Source organism: Nycticebus coucang, chromosome 2 (genome assembly GCF_027406575.1).
Source record: "Nycticebus coucang isolate mNycCou1 chromosome 2, mNycCou1.pri, whole genome shotgun sequence".
Lineage (NCBI taxonomy): Eukaryota > Metazoa > Chordata > Mammalia > Primates > Lorisidae > Nycticebus > Nycticebus coucang.
The window spans coordinates 173,871,147-173,896,895 of NC_069781.1; the positions used below are offsets into that span (position 1 = coordinate 173,871,147).

The following is a 25,749-nucleotide window of genomic DNA, read 5'->3' on the forward strand; positions in this document are numbered from 1 at the left end:
GTATCTTGTTAGGCAGCCACAGCAAGCTAGCATAGTAGGCAAAAGACAGGTAGAGAGGTTTCACAGAGAAGGCATGCAGATTGCAGTGAGCACGTACAGTGAGCTCAGTGCCACCAGGTACTAGGCAGCTGACACTGGATCCACCATGAAATACCACTGCACACCGTTCAAAACGGCTCAAATACAAATACAAAAAATTACAACACGTTCTCACTCATCCATTGCTGGTGGGAATGTAAAATGTTACAGCCATTCTGGAAAACAGTTTAGCATTTTCTAACAAAATAAAGTCTGCAACTCTCAGACGCCCTGGACCTAGCGATTGTATTCCTGGGCATTTGCCCCGAGGTACTGAAAACTCACATTCACACAAAAGCTTGCATGTGTATGTTCATAGAAACTTCATTTATAATAGCTGAAACTTGGAAACAACCCAGATGTCCTTCCACGGGCAAATGGTTAAATACATCATGGTCCATCCACGCCATGGAATGCTTCTCAGCACTAAAAAGGAATGAACCACTGATACACAGAACAACATGGGTGAGCCTTCAAAGAGTTTTCCTGAATGGAAAAAAGCAATCTCAAAAGGCTATTATGTACCACTGGCATTTATTTGCAGAACATTCTTGAAATGACAAAACTGTAGACATGGAGAACTCATTAATGGTTGTCTGGGTTAAAGGGTGGGGAAGGATGGGAGAGGAAAGGGTGCTGCTGCAAAGGAGAGCATGAGAAATACGTGATGGCCATGGAAATGTTTTGCACCATGTCTTCAACATCAGCATCCTGGTTTTCACAGTTTTGCAAGATACTCTGGTTTTGCAAGATACTACCATTGGGGGAAACTGGGTGAAGAATACACAATGTCTTCCTGTATTATTTCTTACAACTGCATGAAAGTCTATAATGATCTCAAAATAGTAATTTCCATTTCAAAAGTCTGTATCTTTTAGCTTTTTTCATTATTGTTAATGATATGGAAAAATTCATTGGACTTGTAAGTTATTTCTTTCCTTGGCATTTCTATGTTTCATTTTATTTTGCTTTTACATGCCTTGTGATTTTCAGAATAATATGTATTGCCTCAAAAAGTAATGTATACTGTTCTTTTAGAAACACCCTCATGGAGACAAAATTTGCATAGCATCCTACACTTCACTAAGATAAAGTGACCTATTCAATAGCTTTTGGTATATTTACAGCATTGTTTAACCATTACTACACCCAGTTTTAGAGCATTAGGTCCTGCTGAGACACTGCTCTCTTTTCCTTACCCCATCTCCCCAGCCCTAGAAAACACAAATCTACTTTCTCTCTATATAAGCCTCTTCCTTCAAAAAGGATATCCTGGAAATAAAAGCTTAACAAAACAATTATTGGTAATCATAATCTTGTTTGTAAGTTTCAGATTAATGTGGGGGTACAGATTCCATAGTTTGCACCAGTAAGGTTAAAGTCTGATGTGTAGGTGTGTGCATACCCAAGTAGTGCCATGTACCTGTGTGATGTACCCATTGGGGGGGGATTTAACCAACCCCCAACCCCTCCCCACCCCGTCCCTCTGATTGAATTTCCTTGAATTTCTCTGTGATGTGCACATGTAGGTGTTAATCTATTAGTTCCAATTTAGTACTGGGTAAATGTGATGCTTGTTTTTCCATTCTCGTGATACTTCACTTAGGAAAATGGTCTCCAGTTTTACCAAGGTTGTTGCAAAGTGAGTAATCTCCATCCATTTTTATGGCTGAATAATATTCCATGGTATACATATGCCACAATTTAATAATCCATTGCTGAGTTTAAGAGCACCTGAGCTGTTTCCACATGTTTGCCATTGTGAATTGTGCTGTTATGAACGTTCATGTGCAAGTGTCTTTATGATAGAATCTTTTTTTTTTCCTTTTGGGTAAATACCTAGTAATAACAGCATTGCAGGATCAATTGGCTACTTTTAGCTCTCTGAATAACCTCTGTACTGCCTTCCACGAGGCTGCGTCCGTCTAGTCCCACCAACAGTGTGCACATGCTCCTTTCTCTCTGCAGCCACACCAGCATCTAACCCTTTCTCTGTGGGGTTAGATGATGTCTCAGAATGATTTTTTAACAAAATTAACTAATTTTTTATTTCAGGTTAATATGAAAACATATATTACATCCTTTGCGTTTGTAAGGTATTGTCTAAAGTCCAAGTTGTAGCTGAGTCCTTCACCCGGGAAGTCCTTTCCCCTATATTGTACCTGACAGGTGTGAACTCACTGAGCCCCATCCCTCTTCCCCTTCTTGAACTTAACTGTGTTTTTCTCTTCTGGGGGCCTATAGTTGTTGTTCTACTATTTTCTGATTAGTACTGAGTACATATGATGCTTGCTTTTCCATTCTTGGGATACTTAGGAGAATGGTCTCCAAATCCATCCAAATAAGTACAAAAGATGCAAAATCTCCATCTTTTATGGCATAGTGTTCTCTAGTATTCACAGAGCACAGTTTATTAATCTATTCATCGGTTGGTGGGCACTTGGGTTGTTTCCAGCTCTTTGCGACTGAATTGAGCTGCCATCAATATTTGAGTACAAATGATAAAGTGATTTTTTTTTTTTTTATTCTGGGTAGAAATGGGATTGTGAGGTTAAATGGAAGGTCTACTTTTAGCTCCTTGAAGTTTCTCCATAGTTATTTCCAAAAAGGCAGTGTTAGTTTGCAGTCCCACCAGCAGTGCGTGAGTATTCCCCTCTCTCCGCACTCACACCAGCATCTGCAGCTTTGAGACTTTGTGATGTGGGCTGTTCTCACTGGGGTTAAGTGATATCTCAAGGTGTTTTTTTTTTAATTTTTATTTATTTATTTTTATAGAGACAGAGTCTCACTTTATCACCCTCGGTAGTGTGCTGTGGTGTCACAGCTCACAGCAACCTCCAGCTCTTGGGCTTAGGTGATTCTGTTGCCTTAGTCTCCCAAGCAGCTGGGACAGGTGCCCACCACAATGCCTGGCTATTTTTTTGTTGCAGTTTGGCCAGGGCTACATTCAAACCCACCACCCTTGGTATATGGGGCTGGCACCCTACTAAATGAGCCACAGGTGCCGCCCTCAAGGTGATTTTTGATTTACATTTCTCTGATGATAGTCAAAATCTTAATAGGATACTAAGCTAATTTTCCTAAATGAATTTCTTTTTACTTCATGTATGGCATTAACTACTTATTACATCTGCCTCTCCTATGGAAATAAACTATATGAATCTCAGGATATGTAATTGTTTTTATACTGAAAATATAAAAGGTATTTCTAATATTTTTTTCAAATCTGTAATGCCCTGTATTGAATTTAACCGAAAATGGTGCAACTTAGGAATTATTTTTAGATAGCTGAATGTTTATTTGTTTTAAAATTTATTGATACATAATATTTGTACCTATTTAAGGGAATATGTGGTATTTTGTTACGTGCATCGATGTGTAATGATCAAGTGAGGGTACTGAGGATATCCATTGCCTCCAACATTTATAGTTTCTGTGTATCAAGAACACTTCAAGTCCTCCTCTCTTCTAGCTATTTTGAAATATGCTGTGTATTTTGAAATGCACAGTATCTACAACTGCAGGTACCACGTGCTGCTGTCAAACAGCACCAACCTCTCTTACTCCCACTCCTTCCCCTGACTCTGGTAATGACCACTCTACTTTCTTCTCAGAGATCTGGGAATTTTAAACTGCCTTATTCATGGAATCCTGTCTTTAGAAGACCAGTGGCTTCCGCAGCTACCTGCCTACTGGGTTCTGTCCTCACCCCTCCTTTCTCTAAAGCTGCCAGATCCTTTGGGTACTTCTTAGCACAGTCTGTAAAGAACTGAGATACCATATGCCACAAACATCAGTTCATCGTGGAAACATTGGCCTTCGCTTTCCTTCTAATTGTTTTGAATTAGCAGTAATTACTTAATCCAATAAAATGTCCTTACTTTGTCTTCTACCTATTGTGAATTTGTAAAATAAGGTTGGCTAACTAAACCAAATAGACATTATTAAGGATATGAGAACATGGGAGATGCCTAAAGCAGCAAATTGGTTTCATTTCCATAAAAGCATTCATTGTACAGATAGCGGCAATTCAGAGGATTGTTTATTTGTTTCCACTAGTTCCCTGAAGACATATACGATGTTTTATTGAGCTGGTTATGATATGATATGAAACTAAGGAAATGTTTTGTCTTACCCTAATCTTATGTAATTTAAACCTTTAGGTAATTCTGCATGTTCCTCTTTCTGCAGACAAAAAAAGATTTGATGGTATTTTATCATTTAAAGTTACAGCTTTGCTTTAATTTTTATATATAGCATTTCAACAAAAAGCTATGTAATTCCTTCTAAATAAAGATGAGGTAAGAACTTTGAAGAACACGAATGTGTTGTTTTCCCTGGCTCAATATTTTGTGTTTCCTTGCGTTCATTTCTGGAGCATGTCTAAATGCAGACGTAGCTATAAAGAGGATGTAAGGATAGGGCTTGACTGTGACTGTGACAGCACAGAGTTTCATTTGACTCTGGGGGAGGGAAAACAAACCCTCAATGTAAATACAGCTTTAAAATTGTCCGCATTCAATCTGAGAATTGACTTTTGAATCAGGTCCACAAGAAAAACAGAAAAAAAAATAAAATGGATATAAGTACTGTTTGGTCTACAATTTATAGAAAATAAATTAAAACCTAAGGAGTGTGTACCTGTATAAATAGAGTCAATTTTGCGATTTTTAACTATGGAGCTAGGTATCTTTTCTCTGCTGACATAATGAGCTGTTGTTTTGAAATTGCTGTTTTCCAACTTCAGATAATCAATACTTTTTTTCCTCCAGGAGGGTTATTTAGACAGGAGAATCTTATCCAGTGTTGGGAGTGCATATGGGAGCAGTAGCTGAGAACGAAAGATGGGTAGTATTTATATTTGATGTGCTGAGCTCTTGCTGGTAGCAGCAGGAATGCGTAGCTCATTTTTCTGATTACTCTCATCAACCGCACATATCCCGTGGAATTTCACTCCTGTCAGCTCATGCTGTTGCATTTATATTTCTTTTTCCATACTTTTTGCAATATAAGATTTGTAATTCTTTTCCAAAAGGGAAGCTGATAAATATATATATAAATGAAATATTAAAAAATATATATATATATATATAAAGAATGGGACAGTGAAGAGAAGAAGTTGTATTAGGACGGTAGTTATAATTAATTTTATAGTCTACATAATTTTTTCATATCTCTGAATTTGTATCCCAACCTTGTGAACCTTTTCTGCCTATTTTGAGCATTCATAAACATTCTGAGAACCTTTTTCTCTACTGTTCTCTACTTCATTCTTCCTAACAAAGTAAGAGATAATTCTGAATAAAAAGAGCATTTTCATGAGAAAATCAGTGTAGCGCAGAGTAAGTTGTATCTTGGTTTTTTGTTAAATGAGGATATTCGGCTGCCAGTCTCTGTTTAGAAAATCACAAGGCTCATTAATGAAAACAGTTAACAGTGTAGCTTTGTGAAGTGTGTGTGTTAGAAGTGTTAGAACAAAAATCACTGTAAGCTTCTTCAGGGTTTTTGTTTTTCAAAGCAGTGTAGGTGTCTAAATCTTCAAGTTATAAAAAATTAAGTTTTTTTAATCAGTGTTACACAAATCTTTATAATATTGCTTTGACAAAGGCTACTATTTAGTCTGAGAATATTTTTCTTATTTAAAAGGTAACAAACCATTTCTGATCATTCTTTTTCTAGGTGGGAAGGAATCCAGGATCTCAGTCCCTGTAAAATCTCTAATTACAGGCTCATGTCTCATATACTACATAGGCAATAGATTTGTATAGATGAGGGACCTTTTTAATAATAAAAATGCTAAAAATAATAAAATTCTATTTTGTAAATTTTTGTCCTTTTTCCAATTTCTTTCTTTCTTTTCTTAAAAACAGGATTATTTTGGAATTCTGCTTCTTTTGATACTGAGGCTTCGTACCTTCATTTTCCTACTTTCCATGGAGAACTTAGTGCGGATGTATCTTTCTTTTTTAAGACAACTGCTTCATCTGGAGTATTTTTGGAGAACCTGGGGATTACTGATTTCATAAGGATAGAACTACGTTGTAAGTGTTCTTTCCCAGGGAAGTCTAGGGGTTTCTATTAGAAGTAAATTCTTTAATTTTTAAAATAATCATGTGTCTATTTTATAGCTGAATCTTCTTATTGTATCCCTTTGAAAACATTCTATGATATTAGCTTATACTTTTTGTAAGAAAATAGATATTTTAATATATGCTAATTTGGGAAAGCATTGGTATTCTTTAGGACCAATTTTTATTTATTTATTTGTTTATTTAGAGGCAGAGTCTCACTTTGTCGCCCTTGCTAGAGTACCATGGAGTCATAGCTCACAGCAACCTCCTTCTCTTGGACTCAAGCTATTCTCTTACCTCAGCCACACAGGTGGATGGGACTACAGGCACCTGCCATAATGCCCAGCTATTTTTAGAGATGGGGGTCTCACTCTTGCTCAGACTGGTCTCAAACTCCTGAGCTCTTGCAGCTCAATCCACCGGCCTCGGCCTGCCAAAGTGCTTGGATTACAGGCGTTAACTACCATGCCCAGCCCTAGAACCAATTTTAAAAGTTTTAACTTCAAATAATTAAGCTACCCTCATATTCTGAAATTTTAAAACCTAAACATTTTGAAAAAGAATAAAAAAATACTTAGTTAAAATTATTACTTAAATCAACCACTCGTTTTGATATACTCATACACTGCTATTAATATCTTAATAGCCAATATATACTGCATGCCTTTAAAATTATGTAATCTGAATCATTGTAACAATTACTTTTACATGAAATGCCAGATGCTATTTAATTTTCTTGCCTTGGATAAGTGGCTTTACTCTTTACCAATATGAACATATACTCAGAGGATGAATTTCTTAAAATCTGTTGTTTTCCCTCCAAAATACGAAGGTATTTAGTTTCATCTCACATCCACAGACTTCTGTACGCCTGTCTTTAGTTCCTTCTGTAACATCCACACATTATCTCTCATCTGGTAAGCATACATTCTTAGGTATACTGGAGACTCAGCATGTTGCTGTGTGAACTCACTTGGGCAATATTTGTGTCTAATATCTCCAGCTCTGACAGTAGTGACTTTTTCATTTGATGTGGGGAATGGGCCTTTTGAAATCTCAGTCCAGTCACCGACTCACTTCAATGACAATCAGTGGCACCACGTGAGAGTTGAAAGGAACATGAAGGAAGCTTCCCTGCAAGTGGATCAGCTGCCACCGAAGACACAGCCTGCTCCTGCGGATGGGCACATGCTCTTGCAGCTCAACAGTCAGCTCTTTGTGGGTAAGTCCTTCTTTTAGGCAATTGGTCATTTCATGGTATGATGTCAGTGCAGATATGGGCCGAAATAAAATAATAGCAACAGTAAAAATGATGACAATAACGACAGCACCACCAGCAATGACAAGCCACCGTTCCGTGAGAGCCCGTGTTCCCGACTGTGCCAGGTTTTTGATTGTTCCTCTTAACCAACCTGGGAGGTGGTTGGTGTCCCTGTGTCACCGTGAGAGACCTGTTTTGAGGGCTTGACTCGCCTTTAGAAATCTACCTCTTAAATGAGATTCAAGTTTGTCTTTGACTAATTCCTAGCACCTGCATGCTCGCATTCTTAATATTACAGATTAAGTGGGTCCAGTTTATTTATTCCATCAAAAACAGTTCAAGGGCAGGGGGAAAAAAAGCACTGTGTAGAATGAATGGAATCAATAGTTTGTCCACTTTCCTCAGCTTCTCTGATGCGTCCCTCTGTTCTGCCCGTGTTTCTCCTGTCCTCTGCTGACCAGCTTCAGATCTCTGTGCATGTGTAGACCCGGCACTGGAACCCTTTAGGATGTGCTTGTTTTACTTTGCATCTTCCCTCATTTACAGAATTTATGAACCATAAAGTTCAAAGAATTATTCTTTGCTTGATCATTTCTTATGTATTTTAATGTAAATAAGGACATAATAACACCGTAAAGCAGAATAAGTGAATTGCTAGAAATTATATGTCGGGCATTTTTGAGAGTCATATTTTTGAACAAAATTCATCAGCTCCCCATTGTCCCTTCTGTCGTTGAACAGTCTCTTGTGATTGGTGCTCTCTCTCTGCAGAGGATCGTGCTTATTTGTGACATGGTTGAAGATATATTTAGGATTTATAATAACTTTATGTACTTGTTATTTTTGTCATTTATTCTTTCGCTCAATAAATAACGAGCAGGTTCTCTGAGAAAGGCACTATAATAGACAGTCTAATCATGATCTGTGGCCACTTGGCTGACTTATTTAAGGGCACCAAAATAATGAAGAATATAGGAGAAGAAATATGTAACTTTTCTTTTAATAACATGCTAGAAGCTCAGTGAGGAAATTGACAAAGCTATTTCTTGAATTACAAAAAATGAGAAGCGGCCACAACAAAAGGTCTGGCAATTTAAAACCTGTCAGTAGCTTGGGAATAGCCTGACTATTCTTAGAAACCGAGAGGCCGAAATAGCCCTGGAATTTTTCAGTGAAATATGCTGCTGTTTGCCTGTAGATGACCTTTCATTCTTGGTATGCATTTCAGCTTCATGGAGATGGAGTCTCTGTACCTTGTGTCTGATAGGAATCCTGGCCTTAATTTGATTTCGAGGAGTTATAACGAAGTAAATCAGAAACTGCTTTAAAACAGACTAGGATCTTTTGGCATCAATCATGTGAGAGAATTTTAATGAGGATCTAAGAGATTTCACTTTTACTGAGGTATTTGTTTAGGCCTTTGACATCATTGTATGTGTTCAGATTTAGGGATCGTCCATGTTACTTTAAAATTTTTAAAATGGAATCCTTGATTGTGTTTAAATTAAAGTGAATGAAACTTAAAAAGAAAAGGTAGAAAGCAGACCTCTGGGAAAAAGGTCACATCTACTGTTAATACACGAAAATCTGTTTATACAGTTTCCTCCTTCCTGCTCACAGGTGGCTGTGAGTACACTGGCAGGATTCATGCGACGACACTGAGACTCGTGAGGCGGGGAAGCCCAGCAGCTGTGGGAGGAGAAGCCACAGCGTCAGAAAGCCACACAGGGGTGTGTTCCTGTCTTTGCCTCTACCACAGAGGGGCTATTTTCTTAGGAAAGCGGCTTAATCAAATTAATAGAACAGCGCTTACAAAACAAAATATTAATTTATCAATTTGCAACATTACTATCCAACAAATCAGGTTTTTTTCTACTTGTAAATGAAAATATTTTTCCCCTACAGGAAGACTCAGTGGAAGACAAATTATAATTAAAAAGGTACACTGAATTAGAGCACAGTGGGTGAAAAACTAGTAAGAAATCAGTACTAATTAGACCTAATTCAACGAAGCACTTACTAAGACCTAAAAGTTTTCTGTCTTCCTCAGAGTATATCTCAGTGAACAAGACAAGACACGGCCAATATTAAAAAGGAAAGAAAACCCTATGCACCTAGTGAAACGTGTATATGCAAACACACACGTGTGCACACTTGTCATGGATATAGACACCTATACGCATATGTGAATTTCCAGACAGTGATAAATGCTATAAAGTAAAAAGCAGAGTTAAGAAGTCAGGCAGAGGTGTGGGTTGGACGCTTCTATTTCAGAGAGTGTGTTCATTTGACCAGAGGCCGGATGAAACGGTGAGACACGAAAGAGAGCCCTTTGCACATGTGGAGGAAGGGAATTCCAGATGGAGGGATCACGCTCAGAGTGGTGGGAATGAGCTTTAGGTATTCGAGGAACACGGAGAAACCTGAGGTGGCTGGAGAGAGAATCAGTGTTAGGGAGAGCAAGATGGGGAGCAAGGTCGGCTGTGGACTGGGTCTTGTAAGGGCGTGATGAGGAATTTGGACTTGATTCTAAGAGATCAGAGGAGTGGCATAATTTAGTTTAATTTTCCAAGATCTCTCTTACTGCTGTGAGGGATATGGACAGAGTAGAAGGTAATAGTGTACAGGAGAGAGTAGAAATTTTAAAATAGAAAGTAGGGACGTACTTTGCTCGCAGATAAACACAACTTGCTGACGAATCAGTTATTGCTGCTAGTGCTTTGCTGCTAGACCATGATAACATGCTCGGGCACGGATGTTTCCTGGCAGGTCTCCGAGTTCCTCCCCTCAGTTCCCAGCTTTTATCTGGTGCTTTCCTGCTGGACCGTGATAACATGCTCGGGCACGGATGTTTCCTGGCAGGTCTCCGAGTTCCTCCCCTCAGTTCCCAGCTTTTATCTGGTGCTTTTCTGCTTGACCGTGATAACATGCTCAGGCACGGATGTTTCCTGGCAGGTCTCTGAGTTCCTCCCCTCAGTTCCCAGCTTTTATCTGGTGCTTTCCTGCTAGACCGTGATGACATGCTCGGGCACGGATGTTTCCTGGCAGGTCTCCGAGTTCCTCACCTCAGTTCCCAGCTTTTATCTGGTGCTTTCCTGCTTGACCGTGATAACATGCTCGGGCACGGATGTTTCCTGGCAGGTCTCCGAGTTCCTCCCCTCAGTTCCCAGCTTTGATCTAGTGCTTTTCTGCTTGACCGTGATGACAAGCTCGGGCACGGATGTTTCCTGGCAGGTCTCCGAGTTCCTCCCCTCAGTTCCCAGCTTTTATCTGGTGCTTTCCTGCTAGACCGTGATAACATGCTCGGGCACGGATGTTTCCTGGCAGGTCTCCGAGTTCCTCCCCTCAGTTCCCAGCTTTTATCTGGTGCTTTCCTGCTAGACCGTGATAAGATGCTCGGGCACGGATGTTTCCTGGCAGGTCTCCGAGTTCCTCCCCTCAGTTCCCAGCTTTTATCTGGTGCTTTCCTGCTAGACCGTGATAAGATGCTCGGGCACGGATGTTTCCTGGCAGGTCTCCGAGTTCCTCCCCTCAGTTCCCAGCTTTTATCTGGTGCTTTCCTGCTAGACCGTGATAACATGCTCGGGCACGGATGTTTCCTGGCAGGTCTCCGAGTTCCTCCCCTCAGTTCCCAGCTTTTATCTGGTGCTTTTCTGCTTGACCGTGATGACATGCTCAGGCATGGATGTTTCCTGGCAGGTCTCCGAGTTCCTCACCTTAGTTCCCAGCTTTTATTTGACCTGAAGTTAGCTTCTCTTGTTTTCTTTATTTCTCCTAATACATAGCAGTGTGATTTAGATGTTTTCTGCCCCCACAACCCTAATTATATACACACATTCTTGCCAGGATGCAGAAAGTCTCTGGTCCTTTTTCATAGTGCAGAGAAAATCCCACCACTTCCCCCCCCCACCTGCCCTATAATCGCACTCCTACTGGGAAATGAAACATCTTTGCTCTTTGATTTTGTTCTAGCACATGCATGGATACAAAGACCTTTCTCTGTGAAAATGTTTGCTGACACATTGATATCCTCAGATATGTTAGGGTTGAGTCTTACCTGCTTTCAGAGCTGGTGACTCCATGGGTTACTGGGAATCTCTACTTTAATCCAATATAATTGATTTTCTGGTTAAAGTTTGAAAGGGTAATTTAATTTCCTTTACTTGCAAATTTGTGAGTTTAATTTGTAATTTCTTCATTTATCTTAAAAATAATTATAGCTAATTAGCATTTTCAAGTATCTATGGCAGCTATCATTTGTATTTGGATATCATGACAAGTGAATGAAGTAAATATGATTGTGAAAAGTCAGTATATGGTTTGTAGCATGACTTTATCCTTCTAATAAAAATGTTTTGTTTTTGAGACAGAATCTCAAGCTATTGCTTGAGTAGAGTGCTGTGACGTCACAGCTCACAGCAACGTCAAACTCTTGGACTTAAGCGATTCTCTTGCCTCAGCCTTCCAAGTAGCTGGAACTGCAGGCACCCACTACAATGCCCAGCTATTTTCTTGTTGTTGTTGTTGTTGTTGTTGTTGCAGTTGTCATTGTTGTTCTAGCTAGCCCAGGCTGGGTTCAAACCCGCCTGCCTCGGTGTATGCGGCTGAAGCCCCACCCACTGAGCTACAGGCACCACCAATAAAAATGTTTTAAATCTAGAATCTAATGATAGTTTTAATAATGATGATGTTGGAACAAGTTTATGGATATAATGCACAAGGACTATAGTTAATAAAATTATATATTGGGGGGTTTGTTAAATTGGTAGATTTGGCTGCTCTTGTCATAAGAATGTAGTTGAGTGAGGTTAGATATGTTAACTTGCTTCCCTGTTGTAACCATTTCACCATCTCTATGTATCACATAACATCATGTTGCAAGCTTCAAATATGCATGATAATATTTACTTAAACAATGAATAGATTACATGGAAATACAACTTTTATAATGTAGGACAAAGAGTAAGTTACTCTTAGTCAGTCTTGGATTATGTGACTGTGCCAGCATTTAGTAGCTTTTATCAAAAATGCATATTTTTTTGTATATAAATTTAGCAGAAAACTATTGTTGAATGTTTCAAATGGCAAATAAAGTTATTTTAAAATACAACAGACATGAAGCATCAGAAGTTTCAATAACACAAAAATATGTTAATTTGAGATACTATCTTTGCTACTTTTACTCACAAATACAATTTTGTATCTATTTGAATATATATTAATTTTAATAGATATTAACTCCCGTTTCAAGATTAACAGTTTTGGTAATCTCCCAAAAGTGGCTGCTGTAGTAAGATCTCACAAAAGAGTCCAGTGTATTTCTCCATTGCTTACTTGACCATCTCTGCTAAAGACCAGTCCTTAGGGGATCCCCATAGCATATGAAGCTCTGAAGAAAGAGTAATGCTTTAATTTCTGAGCAAAATCAGTAAAAATGAATAGAAAGCATTAAGAAAAACTGTAATCTGGCTGGGCAGCAGTAATATATGACAACTGAAATAGGACTAAGGGAATGATAAATGGGGTTTCAGTGGCGTCAGCCTCCACCCAAGTAGGAAACAGAAGGGTTTTAACAGTCCCTGAGGTTTCAGATATCCCAACTGTTAACCTTCAACTAATCTAAACTGGAGGATGCCCTGCAAAGTGAAGAAGGAATAAAATAATGAAAAAAAACCTCTTTTATGAGTAACTTAAAAGAGTTAACACCAATGTAATATGATATATTAAAACAATGCATGCCAATTCGATGAACACCTCCTCTTCTCCAAACAGTTTCAGCCATCACATCACATTGCTTTTCATAATAACAGTGATGGTGTACTTTCTATTTGTAGTTTTTTCTTTTTCCATATTGTCCTTAACTGTGACATTGGGTCTTTATTATTATTCACCTTCTTTCACTGTGTCTTTCCTGTGTGTGTGATTTATGCATCTCTTAAATAGTCCTATTCATAGCTGCTACTCATTACCTTGAAGAAATAAGGTTAGTGAGCTGATGCTAATCAGTGTACTGAACATTTGCCCTTGACCTTGTTAGCACGGCGAACTCAGTGTCCAGCACTGCTGTTGCCATAGGCTCACAGACCCTATCTAGCCACAGAAATGATAGAGAGAAAGGAGTCAATCATTTTTTAAGCTGAGATGTGACAGTGGTCATTTTCTATTTTGGTTTGTAAACTCAGCATTTTCCTAGATACTTCTTAAATTAGCCTTGAATTGATTTTCATTCAACCAGCTCTGCAATTTTTGTTTCCAATCTAAATTCTTTTACTGACAGCTTTTTTTAGTGGGGCTAACTTTATTTCAGTACTTATGACTAGAACATGGAGGAGAAGTAAGGACCAATGACATAGTCAGAAGTCATTGGTGTTGCATTTGACTTGCACAAAATCTACAAATATTTATCGAGTGTCTAGAGTGAACAATTTCTAAAAACCACGGACAGAGGTTGATGTTGACGTCTAAGCATGTTGATGCTCTGAGGACACAGTTGTCAATCTCAGCCATTTATTTAATGGACATGCGCTTGTATTTTTGTTCGGTAGGTACAGAGGAGTGGGATTACTAGGTCATAGCTTAGGCGTATGCCAGGCATGAGGAGATACCGCCAGATCTTTACTGGTCATTTGGATATCTGCCTTTACAAAGTGGCTGATCCAGTTCATTGTCCATCTTCTATAAGGTTGCCTCCCTTCTGAAGACAAAAATTACAATAATTCTTTATGTATTTTGGATGAATCCTTTCCATATAAATTTATTACAAAATCTTCTGCCTCTCTGTGAATTGATTGTGCTTTCTTATTGTTAATGATGTCTTTTGATGAAAAGTTCTTAATTATAATATATTCTGGATTTATCCTTTTTTTAATTCTAGCTTTTGATATGTTAAAATATAGCTATGGGAAGAGAATATCAAGCAGGCTTATATTTGAATAATTTTTATTTCAGTCTAATTTTCTTTTGTAGTAAATGTGTTCCCCCATTGTACATTTTATTCGGTACAATAAAGGTCACATTTGTCTTTAAGGTAATCAAATCATTTCTTTTAATTATGGGATTCTTTGCTTCTTGAGTTATCTTTCTTATTATTAGCCTAAGAAACCACCAGTGTGCTGTCCTGTGTCCGGTGGGTAAATCTTAGTGATCATTGACTGAAGTCTGAATTCAGATGGGAAATCTTGAGATAAAATATTATGACTAATACCACCAGCAGATCATTTCTTTCAAACAGACTTTAGTACATTCAAACCAGAGAGCCGCACGGCCTCAACATGTGCAAAGTCTAAAGAGATCCATTCTTCTGGGGTCCCTACCACTGGGATATGTTCTCTGCACTAGTTTGGTTTGGGGGAAGGTGACTGAATTTTCTGCCTGCGACACTATTGCTCGTACCACCTGCCTCTTTAAACTATAATACTTCTTCGAACATGTGAGAGAATAGCCCTTCTCCTTCCTACACTTCCAGGACTTTCTTAATAATAAGGAACATTGCAAAGCAAAATCACAGCTGGGCTTCTGCTTTCATGGACTTCTCCATTAACTGACACCACCATTCCTGCAGGGATAAGTCTTCCTCCAGGATGGCTGATGGGAATTCAAGATCCAGTGCTTGGTCTACAGAAGGCAGCTTTCTCCCTCTCATCTGCTGGCCTGGTCCTGGGCCCCGCCTGCACGCCCTCCACTCTCCTGCCCCAGGTTTGCTTGTGGGTAGGGCCTTCCCTGTCTTTCTTTGCCCCTGTGCCAAGGTCAGGGAGAGCCCCTGTACCCTGCCAGGCAAATTTTTGTAACTTTGAATTTTAAAGAGAAGTGTGGGGATCTTGATTTCCTTCTTGCTCTGTGGCCCCTGGGTGAATTATGCGTTCATTCCTAATTAATCCTCAAAAACATTCAAGCACATCACATGAATAATTTGCCACTAAAAATTTAAAGTGTAATCTCAAAGGTCTTCCTGCCACGAAAGTAGTTGAAAATTGGCATAGGAAAGAGCCAGCTTCTACTCTGTGATAGTAACATCTGTCACTTAGAGTAACTTCCTAAGTTAAGAATAAGGAACGTGATGAAAGGGTCAGGCCGGCGGGTAAAAGCTAACTCAGTCTCTGCTTCCACCCAGCCAAGGCCTCGGTGCTGTTACAGAGGGGGGTAGGTGCAGTTTACTGAATCACATAGGAAGGTTGGGCATTTGTTTCACAAGACACTCGGTGTTTGTGAAGTTCTGAAATTCATTATATCTGGTATAGCCTGGCAGGTAAATTGATAGAAAATTAATTGGAAGATAGTTTCTAACATAATAGCTTAGTGGAAACATCCAGAATCAATTAATCAAACTGCAACTCATTTTAATTGGACATACTCTAACCCTGAAGAGGCAGTAGAATCTTTAATTAAGCTTTCAAGTCCAATTCTATTTACATTAGCAATGCTTTTCAGAAGAGTTACATCTGGAAAAAAAAAAAAAAAGAACAAACTAGAAACCTAGTGGTAAAGTAAAAATTCTCAGCACAAGTATGACACAACTGTTTGTGTCTAATTAGACATTTTTTCCCTAATTTTTCTGATCACTAAGAAATGTAGTTTAAAACTATTTGATTAGGTAAACAACTCTTCAAAAGTAAATAATTAAAGATTATATTTACAAAGTTGGGAGTTGATTTTCTTCTATTACAAACATAATTTTTTTTTTTAATTTTCAAAACAGAGTGTCACCCCTGCTAGAGTGCAGTGGTGTCATCATTGCTCACAGCAATCTCAAATTCCTGAGCTCAAGTAATCCTCCTGCCTTGGTCTCCAAAGTAGATGGGACTACAGGCACATGCCACCAAGCCTGGCTAATTTTTTCTCTTTTTCAGAGAGACAGGATCTTGCTCTTGCTCAGGCTGGTCTCGAACCCCTGAGCTCAATGGATCCTCCCACTTTGGCCTCCCAGAATGCTAGGATTTCAGCTGGGAGCCACTGTGCCTTGCCTTCTATTACAAATACTATTTAAGCATGTCGTTCACACACACATACACATTCTTTTTCTTGCTAATAATCCCATGCTCTGACCTTCTTCTCCATGTTATATTTATTTTACCATCAAAACCATGTAGTAATCTCCTGTTTCCCTGTGTCAGTTTGTTATTAGACTGTGAGGTCTTTGACAGCAAGATTAGTTACGTACATATGATTTCGTATCTCCAGTGTCAGACACAGTGCCCAGCAAAGAGCTACTATGTAAAGCTTGGAGAACTGAAATTCTGTTCACACCAAAAATGATCTGAGGTATAGAAGAAAGTGGAAGAGTTATCTTCTTTGACTGTATTGTGGTGTGACGGGAGAAGGGGCTTCCTTGGGATGAAAGACTACCTGTGTGTTCTAATCCTGCCTCTGCCTCTAGCTATAGGTGTATTCTAATTTTCCTCAGCAGCACCTGCAGGCCAGTCCCTGAAATTGTCTATGCCTCTCTCCCCTGTCATTCATAACAAACTAAACAAGAAAAAACAACGTAGAACAGGTGGAAATAAATGGACTGTAGTCAGTGGTAGGACCTCATGTTGTTTGGTGATTAGTATGCTGCTGGCAGAATAAGGTAAACCCCTGAATCAGGAAGACTGGGGCGGGGGGTTCAGAGGAACAAATGCACAACAGTGTGACTTAATGATTCTGATACTGTAAGCTATATACCATAGTTTAATGTACTGTAACATACAGGGCACCAGTAATACACATCTCATGCAAACTTCACGGCACCTTGCTTCCCCCAAAATGTTCTTGTGCCAAAGCCAAGACTGTATGTTGCCTTACTCAGGAAAGGAATCTCCAGCAAGGATGCCAAAAAAATCTTGCCAAATATTTTGAGCCCTGGGAACTCACTGAGTTGAGTCAGCAGAGTGGGAAGCTGTGACACTGAGGTGAGTAGCAGCTCTGGCGTGCAGGAAGAAAAGAGAAGTCCCAAGAATAATGGCAGAAGAAATTGACTTCAAGAATGGCATGTTCCTCGAAAAAACTACAAATAGAACTACCATGCGATCCAGCAATCCCACGACTGGGCCTCTATCCAAAGGAGAGGAAATTAGTTTACAGAAAAGGCAGCAGCACCTCTACGTGTATTGCAGCCCTGGTCCCAGGAGCCCACGTACGGAATCCACCTAGGTGCCCAGAAACAGACGGATGGATAAAGACAATGTGGTGTATATATGCAATGGAATTCTGTTCAGTAAAAAAGAAGAGAGAGAGAGAGAAAGAAAAAGAAATGTCATTTACACATTTACAGCAGCATGAATGAAACTGAAGGGCATATGTTAAGTGAAAGAGACCAGGAGCATAAAGTGAAATATTCCATGTTCTCACTCACACATACATGCGTGCGGAAGCTAAGGAAAGTTGATCTCATAGAAGTAAACAGTAGAGGAGAGAATACCAGAGGCCGTAAGAGAGGAAAGGGGTTGTAGGAAGAGATTTGTTAAAAGGTACAAATTACAGCTAGATAGGAGAAATAAGTTCTTGTGTTCTATACCACTGGAGGATGACTATGGTTTACAATGATATACACTTTCAAATAGCTAGAAGGAAGGACCTTGTTCTCAACACAAAGAAATGGAGAATGTATGAAACATGGATATGCCCATTACCTTTGATTTGAATACTGTACATTGTATGTTTTATAACATCCCTATTTACCCCATAAATATGTACAATTATCATATGCCTATTAAATTTCTTTAAAAAAACACTAAGAATAAACAACTAGACAGCCATATGGGAAAAGAATGAATGGTGGGAGATTGAGTAAATGTAGGAGGACTTAAACAAGAAGACAAAGAGACTAAAAAAATTAATCTTTCTTAGAAAACAAATATGTAACAAATTCAACTTAAAAAATTAATGTTTTATATTCTTGAAGTCTATATTTGGTGATTAATAGTGTTTCCAAAATTATGTTTGCTTATCTAATTTTTGCTACTCTCTGTAAGGCCTCAGTTTTGTCTGGTCTTTAAATCCTGAATAAAACACCTAGGAACGTGTTTCCATTTGCAGTATTTCCCTTTTAGGTGGGACGGCCACCAGACAGAGGGGCTTTCTGGGCTGCATTCGGGCTCTGCAATTGAATGGAATGACCTTGGATTTGGAAGAAAGAGCCCAGGTGACTCCAGAGGTGCAGCCAGGTTGTAGGGGACATTGCAGCAGCTATGGAAAGTTATGCCGCAATGGAGGGAAATGCAGAGAAAGGCCCAGTGGGTTCCTCTGCGATTGCACTTTCTCTGCATACACAGGGCCATTCTGCTCCAATGGTAAGTGTGACATCAGACACTGTAACAGAAAAATGTGTGCAATCTGAACCAAACAACTAGCAGTTCTGTTCTGTGTAGCTATTTGAAACAAAAATATTTCCATTCCTAAATTTCTTTTGCAGAGTATCTATGTAATGCCAGTCCTATTTCATTACTTAGCTTATTGACTCAATTCTTGAAAACCTAGTGTTTGTTGTATCACTAATAGCCACTTGTAGTGTCTTAGAGCCTTAACTGCTCAGCCTTCTTTCTTCCATCTAATGCTGATGCTCTTTCAATAATATGGCTCTCAGCAACTGGTCCCATGGGACAGTTCTGTATTTTAAAATCATTAAAAGCAGTATCATTGTTTTTGATACTCAGCAATGCAGCGGAATTCAAGAAGCATTGTTTCTGGTTTGTTTTTATTGTTGTTTGTTTGGGATTTTTTTTTCCCCAAACCAATACTTTGGCTTGGAATATAAGTAATTTTTCCATTAACTATTTTTCCATTGATGCATAACAAAATAGACACACTGAGACCTTTTATTTTACATTATATTGATACCTGCAAGAAAAATAAAACTGCAGAACGTTTGTCAGCTTCTCTCACTCACTGATCTGTGCCATGGAAGGAAGAAAGAATGAGTGTGGCTCTGAGTGTTCTGGACAGACTCCTATGAAAGATACAAAATTTATTACACTTTCATAGTTCCTCATAGAAAACTGACATCCAATTTAAATTCAATTTCTTTACTTAAGTGTGTCTGGGCTACTGAACCTTTTTCTGAAAGAGGCTAACAAAAATTGGCTCCATACTGAACCAGCTACTGATTTGCAAAGAAAGCACTGGATGAGTTAAGGAAAAGTTGGCCAAAATACACTTTTCAGTCATCTGCTTTCTTCACAAATAAGCTATTGTTTGCAAATCAACCTGTGACAATAACCACACACGGCTGCCACCGTTCTAGGAGCCTTCCCACATTTAAGGTTAGAATTAATGTTAAGACCTCTTTATAAGGACATGTCTTCATTTTCCAGTTCATCTTGCTCAGTGCAATCAGAAATGTTACTCTGTATACTTAGGTTATATTGGATGTTAAAACTTTATCATAGGTAATAAAAGCAATAAAACAAACAAGCAAAAAATCCCTGAAATGCAAGGGAGTCTAGACATTGCCATATCACCCACTGAGCGCCATCTACGATCCGTACTCAGCAACCAGCCTTTCATAGTAATGGACAGAAACAGGTTCAAAACCAATCATTTTGGGCGGCGCCTGTGGCTCAGTGAGCAGGGCGCCAGCCCCATATACCGAGGGTGGCAGGTTCAAACCCAGCCCCAGCCAAACTGCAACAAAAAATAGCCGGGCGTTGTGGTGGGCGCCTGTAGTCCCAGCTACTCAGGAGGCTGAGGCAGGAGAATCGCTTAAGCCCAGAAGTTGGAGGTTGCTGTGAGCTGTGTGACACCACGGCACTCTACCGAGGGCAATAAAGTGAAACTCTGTCTCTACAAAAAAAACAAAACAAAAACCAATCATTTTGATCGTCATTCTACCATTCTTCCTTTTCATACATATTTGGGGGTGTACATGTGGGCATGCGCGTATGTAAGGGAGAGAGAATTTGGAAAGTGAATCTCATTCGACGGAAATACTATGCGTTGATAAAATGATTAAAAGAAGCTAGACAGTTTATTTTGTTGATTCTGTTTCCCTCTTTCATATCAATTGTCTTTCTTTTCATAGTGGACAATAAATTTGAGAAAAAGTTTAGCTGTAAAGCAAAATTTTCTGCCTGCTGCTCCTAAGAGGGAAGAGAATCCCTCAAACTTTCTTCTTTCCTGACTATTATAGGGAGACTACTGACTCCTATCTGCAAAATAGTAGCTAAAAGTTAAACTTTAAATAAGACAGTGGTGATCAAGGAGGTGAAAGATGAGAATTGTGTCTTATGTCTGAGCTCAGATAAGAAAGCATTTAGCTTTCAGTTGTAAAATTATACTAGTGAGTTTATAATGTGCCATCTTAACAAAAAGCCACTTTAAAGATCATTATGAAAGCTCATGATTTACTGTCATTCTATTTTAGTGTAGGGTTGTTTTTTCTAGCTATGCAATTCATGATTTAAAAGAATTAAAAATCAGTTCAATCGTTAAGACCTGTCCTTGAATTTTCTGAACATAAAATATCCATGTTATTTCAGAGATTTCTGCCTATTTTGAATCTGGCTCATCTGTGATTTACAGTTTTCAAGAAAATTATTTTTTAAGTAAAAACTCCAGCTCCCACGCTGCTTCATTTCATGGTGATATGAAACAGAGCAGAGAAACGATCAAATTTAGCTTCCGAACAGCGCAGACACCAAGCTTGCTGCTTTTCCTGAGCTCTTCTTACAAAGAATACCTTTCTGTTATCATTGCCAAAAATGGTGAGTGTATTTAGATGAGAGACAACGATTGGACTGAAACGTGAGGGAAGCAGTACCATGGATGGTTCCCGCAGTCTTTCTTCTGAAACCACAAGCAGGGAAAGAAGAATGTGTCTGTTTTTGTATTCATTTTGTTTATATGTCCTATAAGTTTAATCTAAAAGGATTATTTAAAATAATTAATATGCCTTTATCTCTCTGTAATTATGATAGTTTTGCATATGCAGTGTAAAATTTTACTTTGTATTTTAGCATTACTAGAAGCTCTTGACCACTCCATGTGGATATTGATATTGGTTTGGGGGTTCATTTTGAAATCAGATGTCTTGTTATACTCGAATCAAAGTAAAGACATATTCAGGGAGTGTTAACAAGCCAGCATTAAGTGTAAGAAGATTCCCGTAAGACAACCTATCAGTTCTAATTTTAGGCAATGACATAATCTTGGAAATAATGGCATATCCATGGAGGGCAAGGGTGTGGAGACTGGGAAATATGTTTGCTACAGAAACTTTGTCACAGAAAGCCACTTACTATTTTTCTCTTTCCTGCATTTGAATGAAAGATAAATATTTTAGAAATAAATTCTCTGAGTGATAAAAAAATAAACAAACGTACAAGCATGTAAATATCATTTCAACTATTGAATTGTGGCCCAAGAACACTGAACACCAAAAAAAGAATAATATTGTTCAATAAATACCTTTATCTACACTATACATTTAAGCTTGAAATTTATCTGTTAGGACATTTTCTTTGTTAAATTGGAGGATAACCTTTGAAATATATTAATCACCATCTCTGAAGGCAATTAAATGAGTAATATTAATTCTGGTGCTAAATTTAGCTTAAAACTTAATTCACTTTGCCCTAATTTCATTTCAAAGTCTATGATTATATCTGCTTGGATATATGTCTTATCTTTAGTAAAAGTATGTTTGCTTTTTAACATTCCATTAATCAATTGTATTTCAGGAGTGTGAAATATATTTTTTAAAGATCATCGAAATAATACAATTACAATATTATGCAATAGTTTGGTATTTCAGAAATACTTAATCGTATTTTTTTTAAGTTAGAGGCTACTCCAGAGATGTGCATATGCTTAGTGTGAGTTCATGTTTAGCAAAGAAAATTAGAAGATTTGCAGGAAAGAGACTATTCATGAGCAGCATGTTTGGTCTTGCTTTTGAAAATATAATACTGCAGTTTTATTTTAAAACTTCTAAGAATTATGATTAGAAGGTATCTTTCAAATGAATAAAAAAAAACAAAAGGACTCTGATTTTTTATAAGTAGTTCTTAAAAAACAATTTTTACTAAAAATATAATTTTTTTTCCACTTTAGGAAGTTTGCAGATACGGTACAAGCTAAATAGATATCAAGAACCTGATGTTGTTAACTTTGACTTTAAAAACATGGCTGATGGACAACTCCACCACGTAGAGATAAACAGAGAAGGAGGAGTGGCCTTTGTAGAGGTAATAAATTCAGCAGAAGCAATGGTTATAATGGTGGCTCCCCAGGACCTGTAGCAGAAATTTGATAATGAGTACAGTAAACAAAGATCCGTTCAGTGGTCCTGTCACAGACAGGCCGTCACATGTGGTCAGGTTTCTTTAAGCAATAAGATCCTATCTAATACATTATTAATATCTGATACTTAACATGCCACCTTTTCTTTTCTTACTTTGCTTAGTAGAGGAATGATGTCACATCACAGTATCCTAATAGTAGGGCCACTGCTATTCTAGTAAAACCAGTTCACTTTAGATGGATATAAATTCAGTAAGGGTTCTATTATAGAAACTAATAATTGCAATATCAGAATAATTTTTTTTAAAACAGTGTGAGCCACAGCAAAGAAAGAGAAATTATGCGCTCAACTTGTTTTGAAGAAAAGCCCACTGTTTTTTGTGCTCCATGTATAAGAAAATTTCTTAGTTGCTTAAGTAAAAATACCATGCTAAGTGAAAGTATTGAGGTGAAAAATAACTCACTGTATTTTTTCTGGCTTATCAATTTTGGATTCCTTATATGGTGGATGAAAGTAAGGTAATAGAAAGACGAGATGGTGGGGTGCAGTGGTCTCTCAGGGTAGAATAGAGATAGTGTAGAGAAACCTTTCTAAATATATAACTCTTTAACATTTGTTATCTTTTCAGCCTTTGGAGCCATGCTCACAATTGCTTAATTTATCATCTTTTTGTTATACTGTGCTTCTTATCTTCTTGACAAAATGGCATCCATTTGGATGTTTATATCTCATGTAATGATTTTGTAGATTGATGAGGATACAAGGAGGCAAGTCCACCTGTCGTCAGGCAGAGAATTCAGTGCAGTCAAATTTCTGGTACTGGGCAGGATTTTAGGTAAGTAAAAGAAACGACCTTTCCTCTAACCATGATGCATGAACATGGATCTGAGGAGTCATATCGCAGACACACATAAGCACATCGTCACCATCATCATCATCGTCATCACCAAAATTCAGACTGTGAAGGGAGTGATGATCAGGGTGCAGGCCTATGTAGTTCTGAGCAGGTGCTCCCTCGGGGGGAGCAGGGCTCTTCCTTCTATGGTATGGTCCACGTAGGAAACTCTGGTCCAAGGAAACTCTGTCAAGTTTCCTTACGTACCCAGCCTAAGGAAACATGATATTCTCACACTTCAGAAATGTCAAGTAATAAAGGCAGAAATAACAAAGTATGTGTCAATCAGGTGCCCCACATACACCTTCGTCTGATGTTAAATCTGAGGTTAGGCCTAAGAAGCAGAAGGAAAATGCAATTGCTCTCCTCCTGGTCAGTGAACGCGCTTGGTGTGCTCCTGTCCTTCTGCCTTACTGTGGTGATGTGCTCTGCGGCGGCGCCTGCCCAGACTCAGTCGACATGCCTGTAATTCTCACCCGTTTCCATCAGTGACTTCTTTTTTTTTTTTTCCTGGCATTTTCTTTTTTTTTTTTTTATTGTTGGGGATTCATTGAGGGTACAATAAGCCAGGTTACATTGATTGCAATTGTTAGGCAAAGTCCCTCTTGCAATCATGTCTTGCCCCCATAAAGTGTGACACACACCAAGGCCCTACCCCCCTCCCTCCGTCCCTCTTTCTGCTTCCCCCCCCCATAACCTTAATTGTCCATCAGTGACTTCTGATCATGGAACTGATGCAGAAATGTGCTGTTGCTATTGTAGCATCAAAATACATTTGCATATTTTTTACATTTACCAACAAGAACTAAATTAAAAACAAGGAAGTAAATTTCGAACGATGTTTTCTTTTTAGTTATAAATAAATTATGAAGAGTCTTGATATTTCACGTTGTTTGGCTGGTGGAGGGGAGCTTCTCGTAGCCTGGTTTTTATTCTTAGTCTGATATTTGACACTAACCTGGAATATTTTGTCCAAGATAGTAAATGGGATCTTATTTTTTTACCTTTTCAGTTATTTGTACCTCTATTAATCGTTCCTTATATCCCCTATACATAATCTCAGAACCTTGAGAATGTTTGATTAAACCCATGGGTGAATGATCAAAATATTGGCGCTTAAATTTATAAATTTAAGTTTATAAATATTTATAGACTTTCAAGTAGTATGATAAGAACTAAGATGTGTATATTCTTATTCTCCAAATAAAAGGGAAATATCATGAATTTTGGGGCAATGCTTTCCCACTATCTATAGTGGATATAAAAATATGTGCAGAGTACTACTTAGATATTTGGAAGCTTAACTTAAATATTCCAACTGAATCTCACAGTGTTAATTGTATGAATCTAGCTGTTTAAGACTGGCATGTGTTTCATTTGCTCTCAGGATGCATATATAGTCAATAACACATTTGGCACGAAATTGTGATTCTATTTTATTTTGTAAAGCTTTGAAGTATATTCACATCTTGTCCCCTGATATCTAATTAACAGATAAGGCTCATGCACACATGAGTATTAGTTTTAGACTAAACTTCAAATATATAGGAAAAAGGGCTAGGCCTTCAGTTAAAACCCAAATAGGAGATATATATATCCCTGCCACAACGCCTGGCTATTTTTTGTTGCAGTTGTCATTGTTTAGCTGGCCCGGGCCAGGTTCGAACCCCCTACCCTCAGTGTATGTGGCTGGCACTGTAACCACTGTGCTACGGGTGCCAAGCCAAGATATATTTTCTTATTTCATTGGGAAATATTTATAGCTGTTTCAGGCTACTGTAGAGGACAGTAGTCTCTATGAATTGGCTATTTAACTTTGGATATGTAACTAAGGTGTTTCTGAACATCATTAAAAAATGTTAGAGGGTTGCATTGCACTGATAACGCCAGCATAATATAGGAAGCCAAGGAAAAAGTAAGAAAATCTAAACAGACACACAGCAGCAATCATAGCCAAACCTAACTATCTTAACTGTGGAGTCTGTCTGCTTCCCTATGGCTCTCAGCCATGGGTGGTGTCTGGGGAAACGATGAGATGAGAGCCCTATGGAGATTCAGGATGAAGCAGAGATGAAGGGACTAGTGAGCCCCGTTCATTGAGATGGAGCGGTCTGCCCGAATACTTCTTTGCTGAACTTTGGGCTAATGGAAGACTCTGCTCCCAATTCTATCCTACATTCAGCCTACGTTTGCACATGACTGTTGTTATTCACAGAATTAAATCATGTGC

The 25,749-nt window shown here is 38.4% G+C and overlaps 1 protein-coding gene across 4 annotated transcripts in view; it reads left to right on the forward strand.

Annotated features, from left to right (window-relative positions):
• Positions 1 to 25,749, forward strand: part of CNTNAP4 (contactin associated protein family member 4) — a 269,620-nt gene that overhangs the window by 225,331 nt on the left and 18,540 nt on the right. For all 4 annotated transcript variants that reach the window (XM_053608592.1, XM_053608584.1, XM_053608601.1 and 1 more), the window contains 6 exons: positions 5,949 to 6,119; positions 7,153 to 7,371; positions 18,438 to 18,677; positions 20,862 to 21,086; positions 22,435 to 22,568; positions 23,372 to 23,459. In XM_053608592.1, the coding sequence (XP_053464567.1) occupies positions 5,949 to 6,119; positions 7,153 to 7,371; positions 18,438 to 18,677; positions 20,862 to 21,086; positions 22,435 to 22,568; positions 23,372 to 23,459 (1,077 nt within the window). The remainder of the gene's footprint in view (positions 1 to 5,948; positions 6,120 to 7,152; positions 7,372 to 18,437; positions 18,678 to 20,861; positions 21,087 to 22,434; positions 22,569 to 23,371; positions 23,460 to 25,749) is intronic.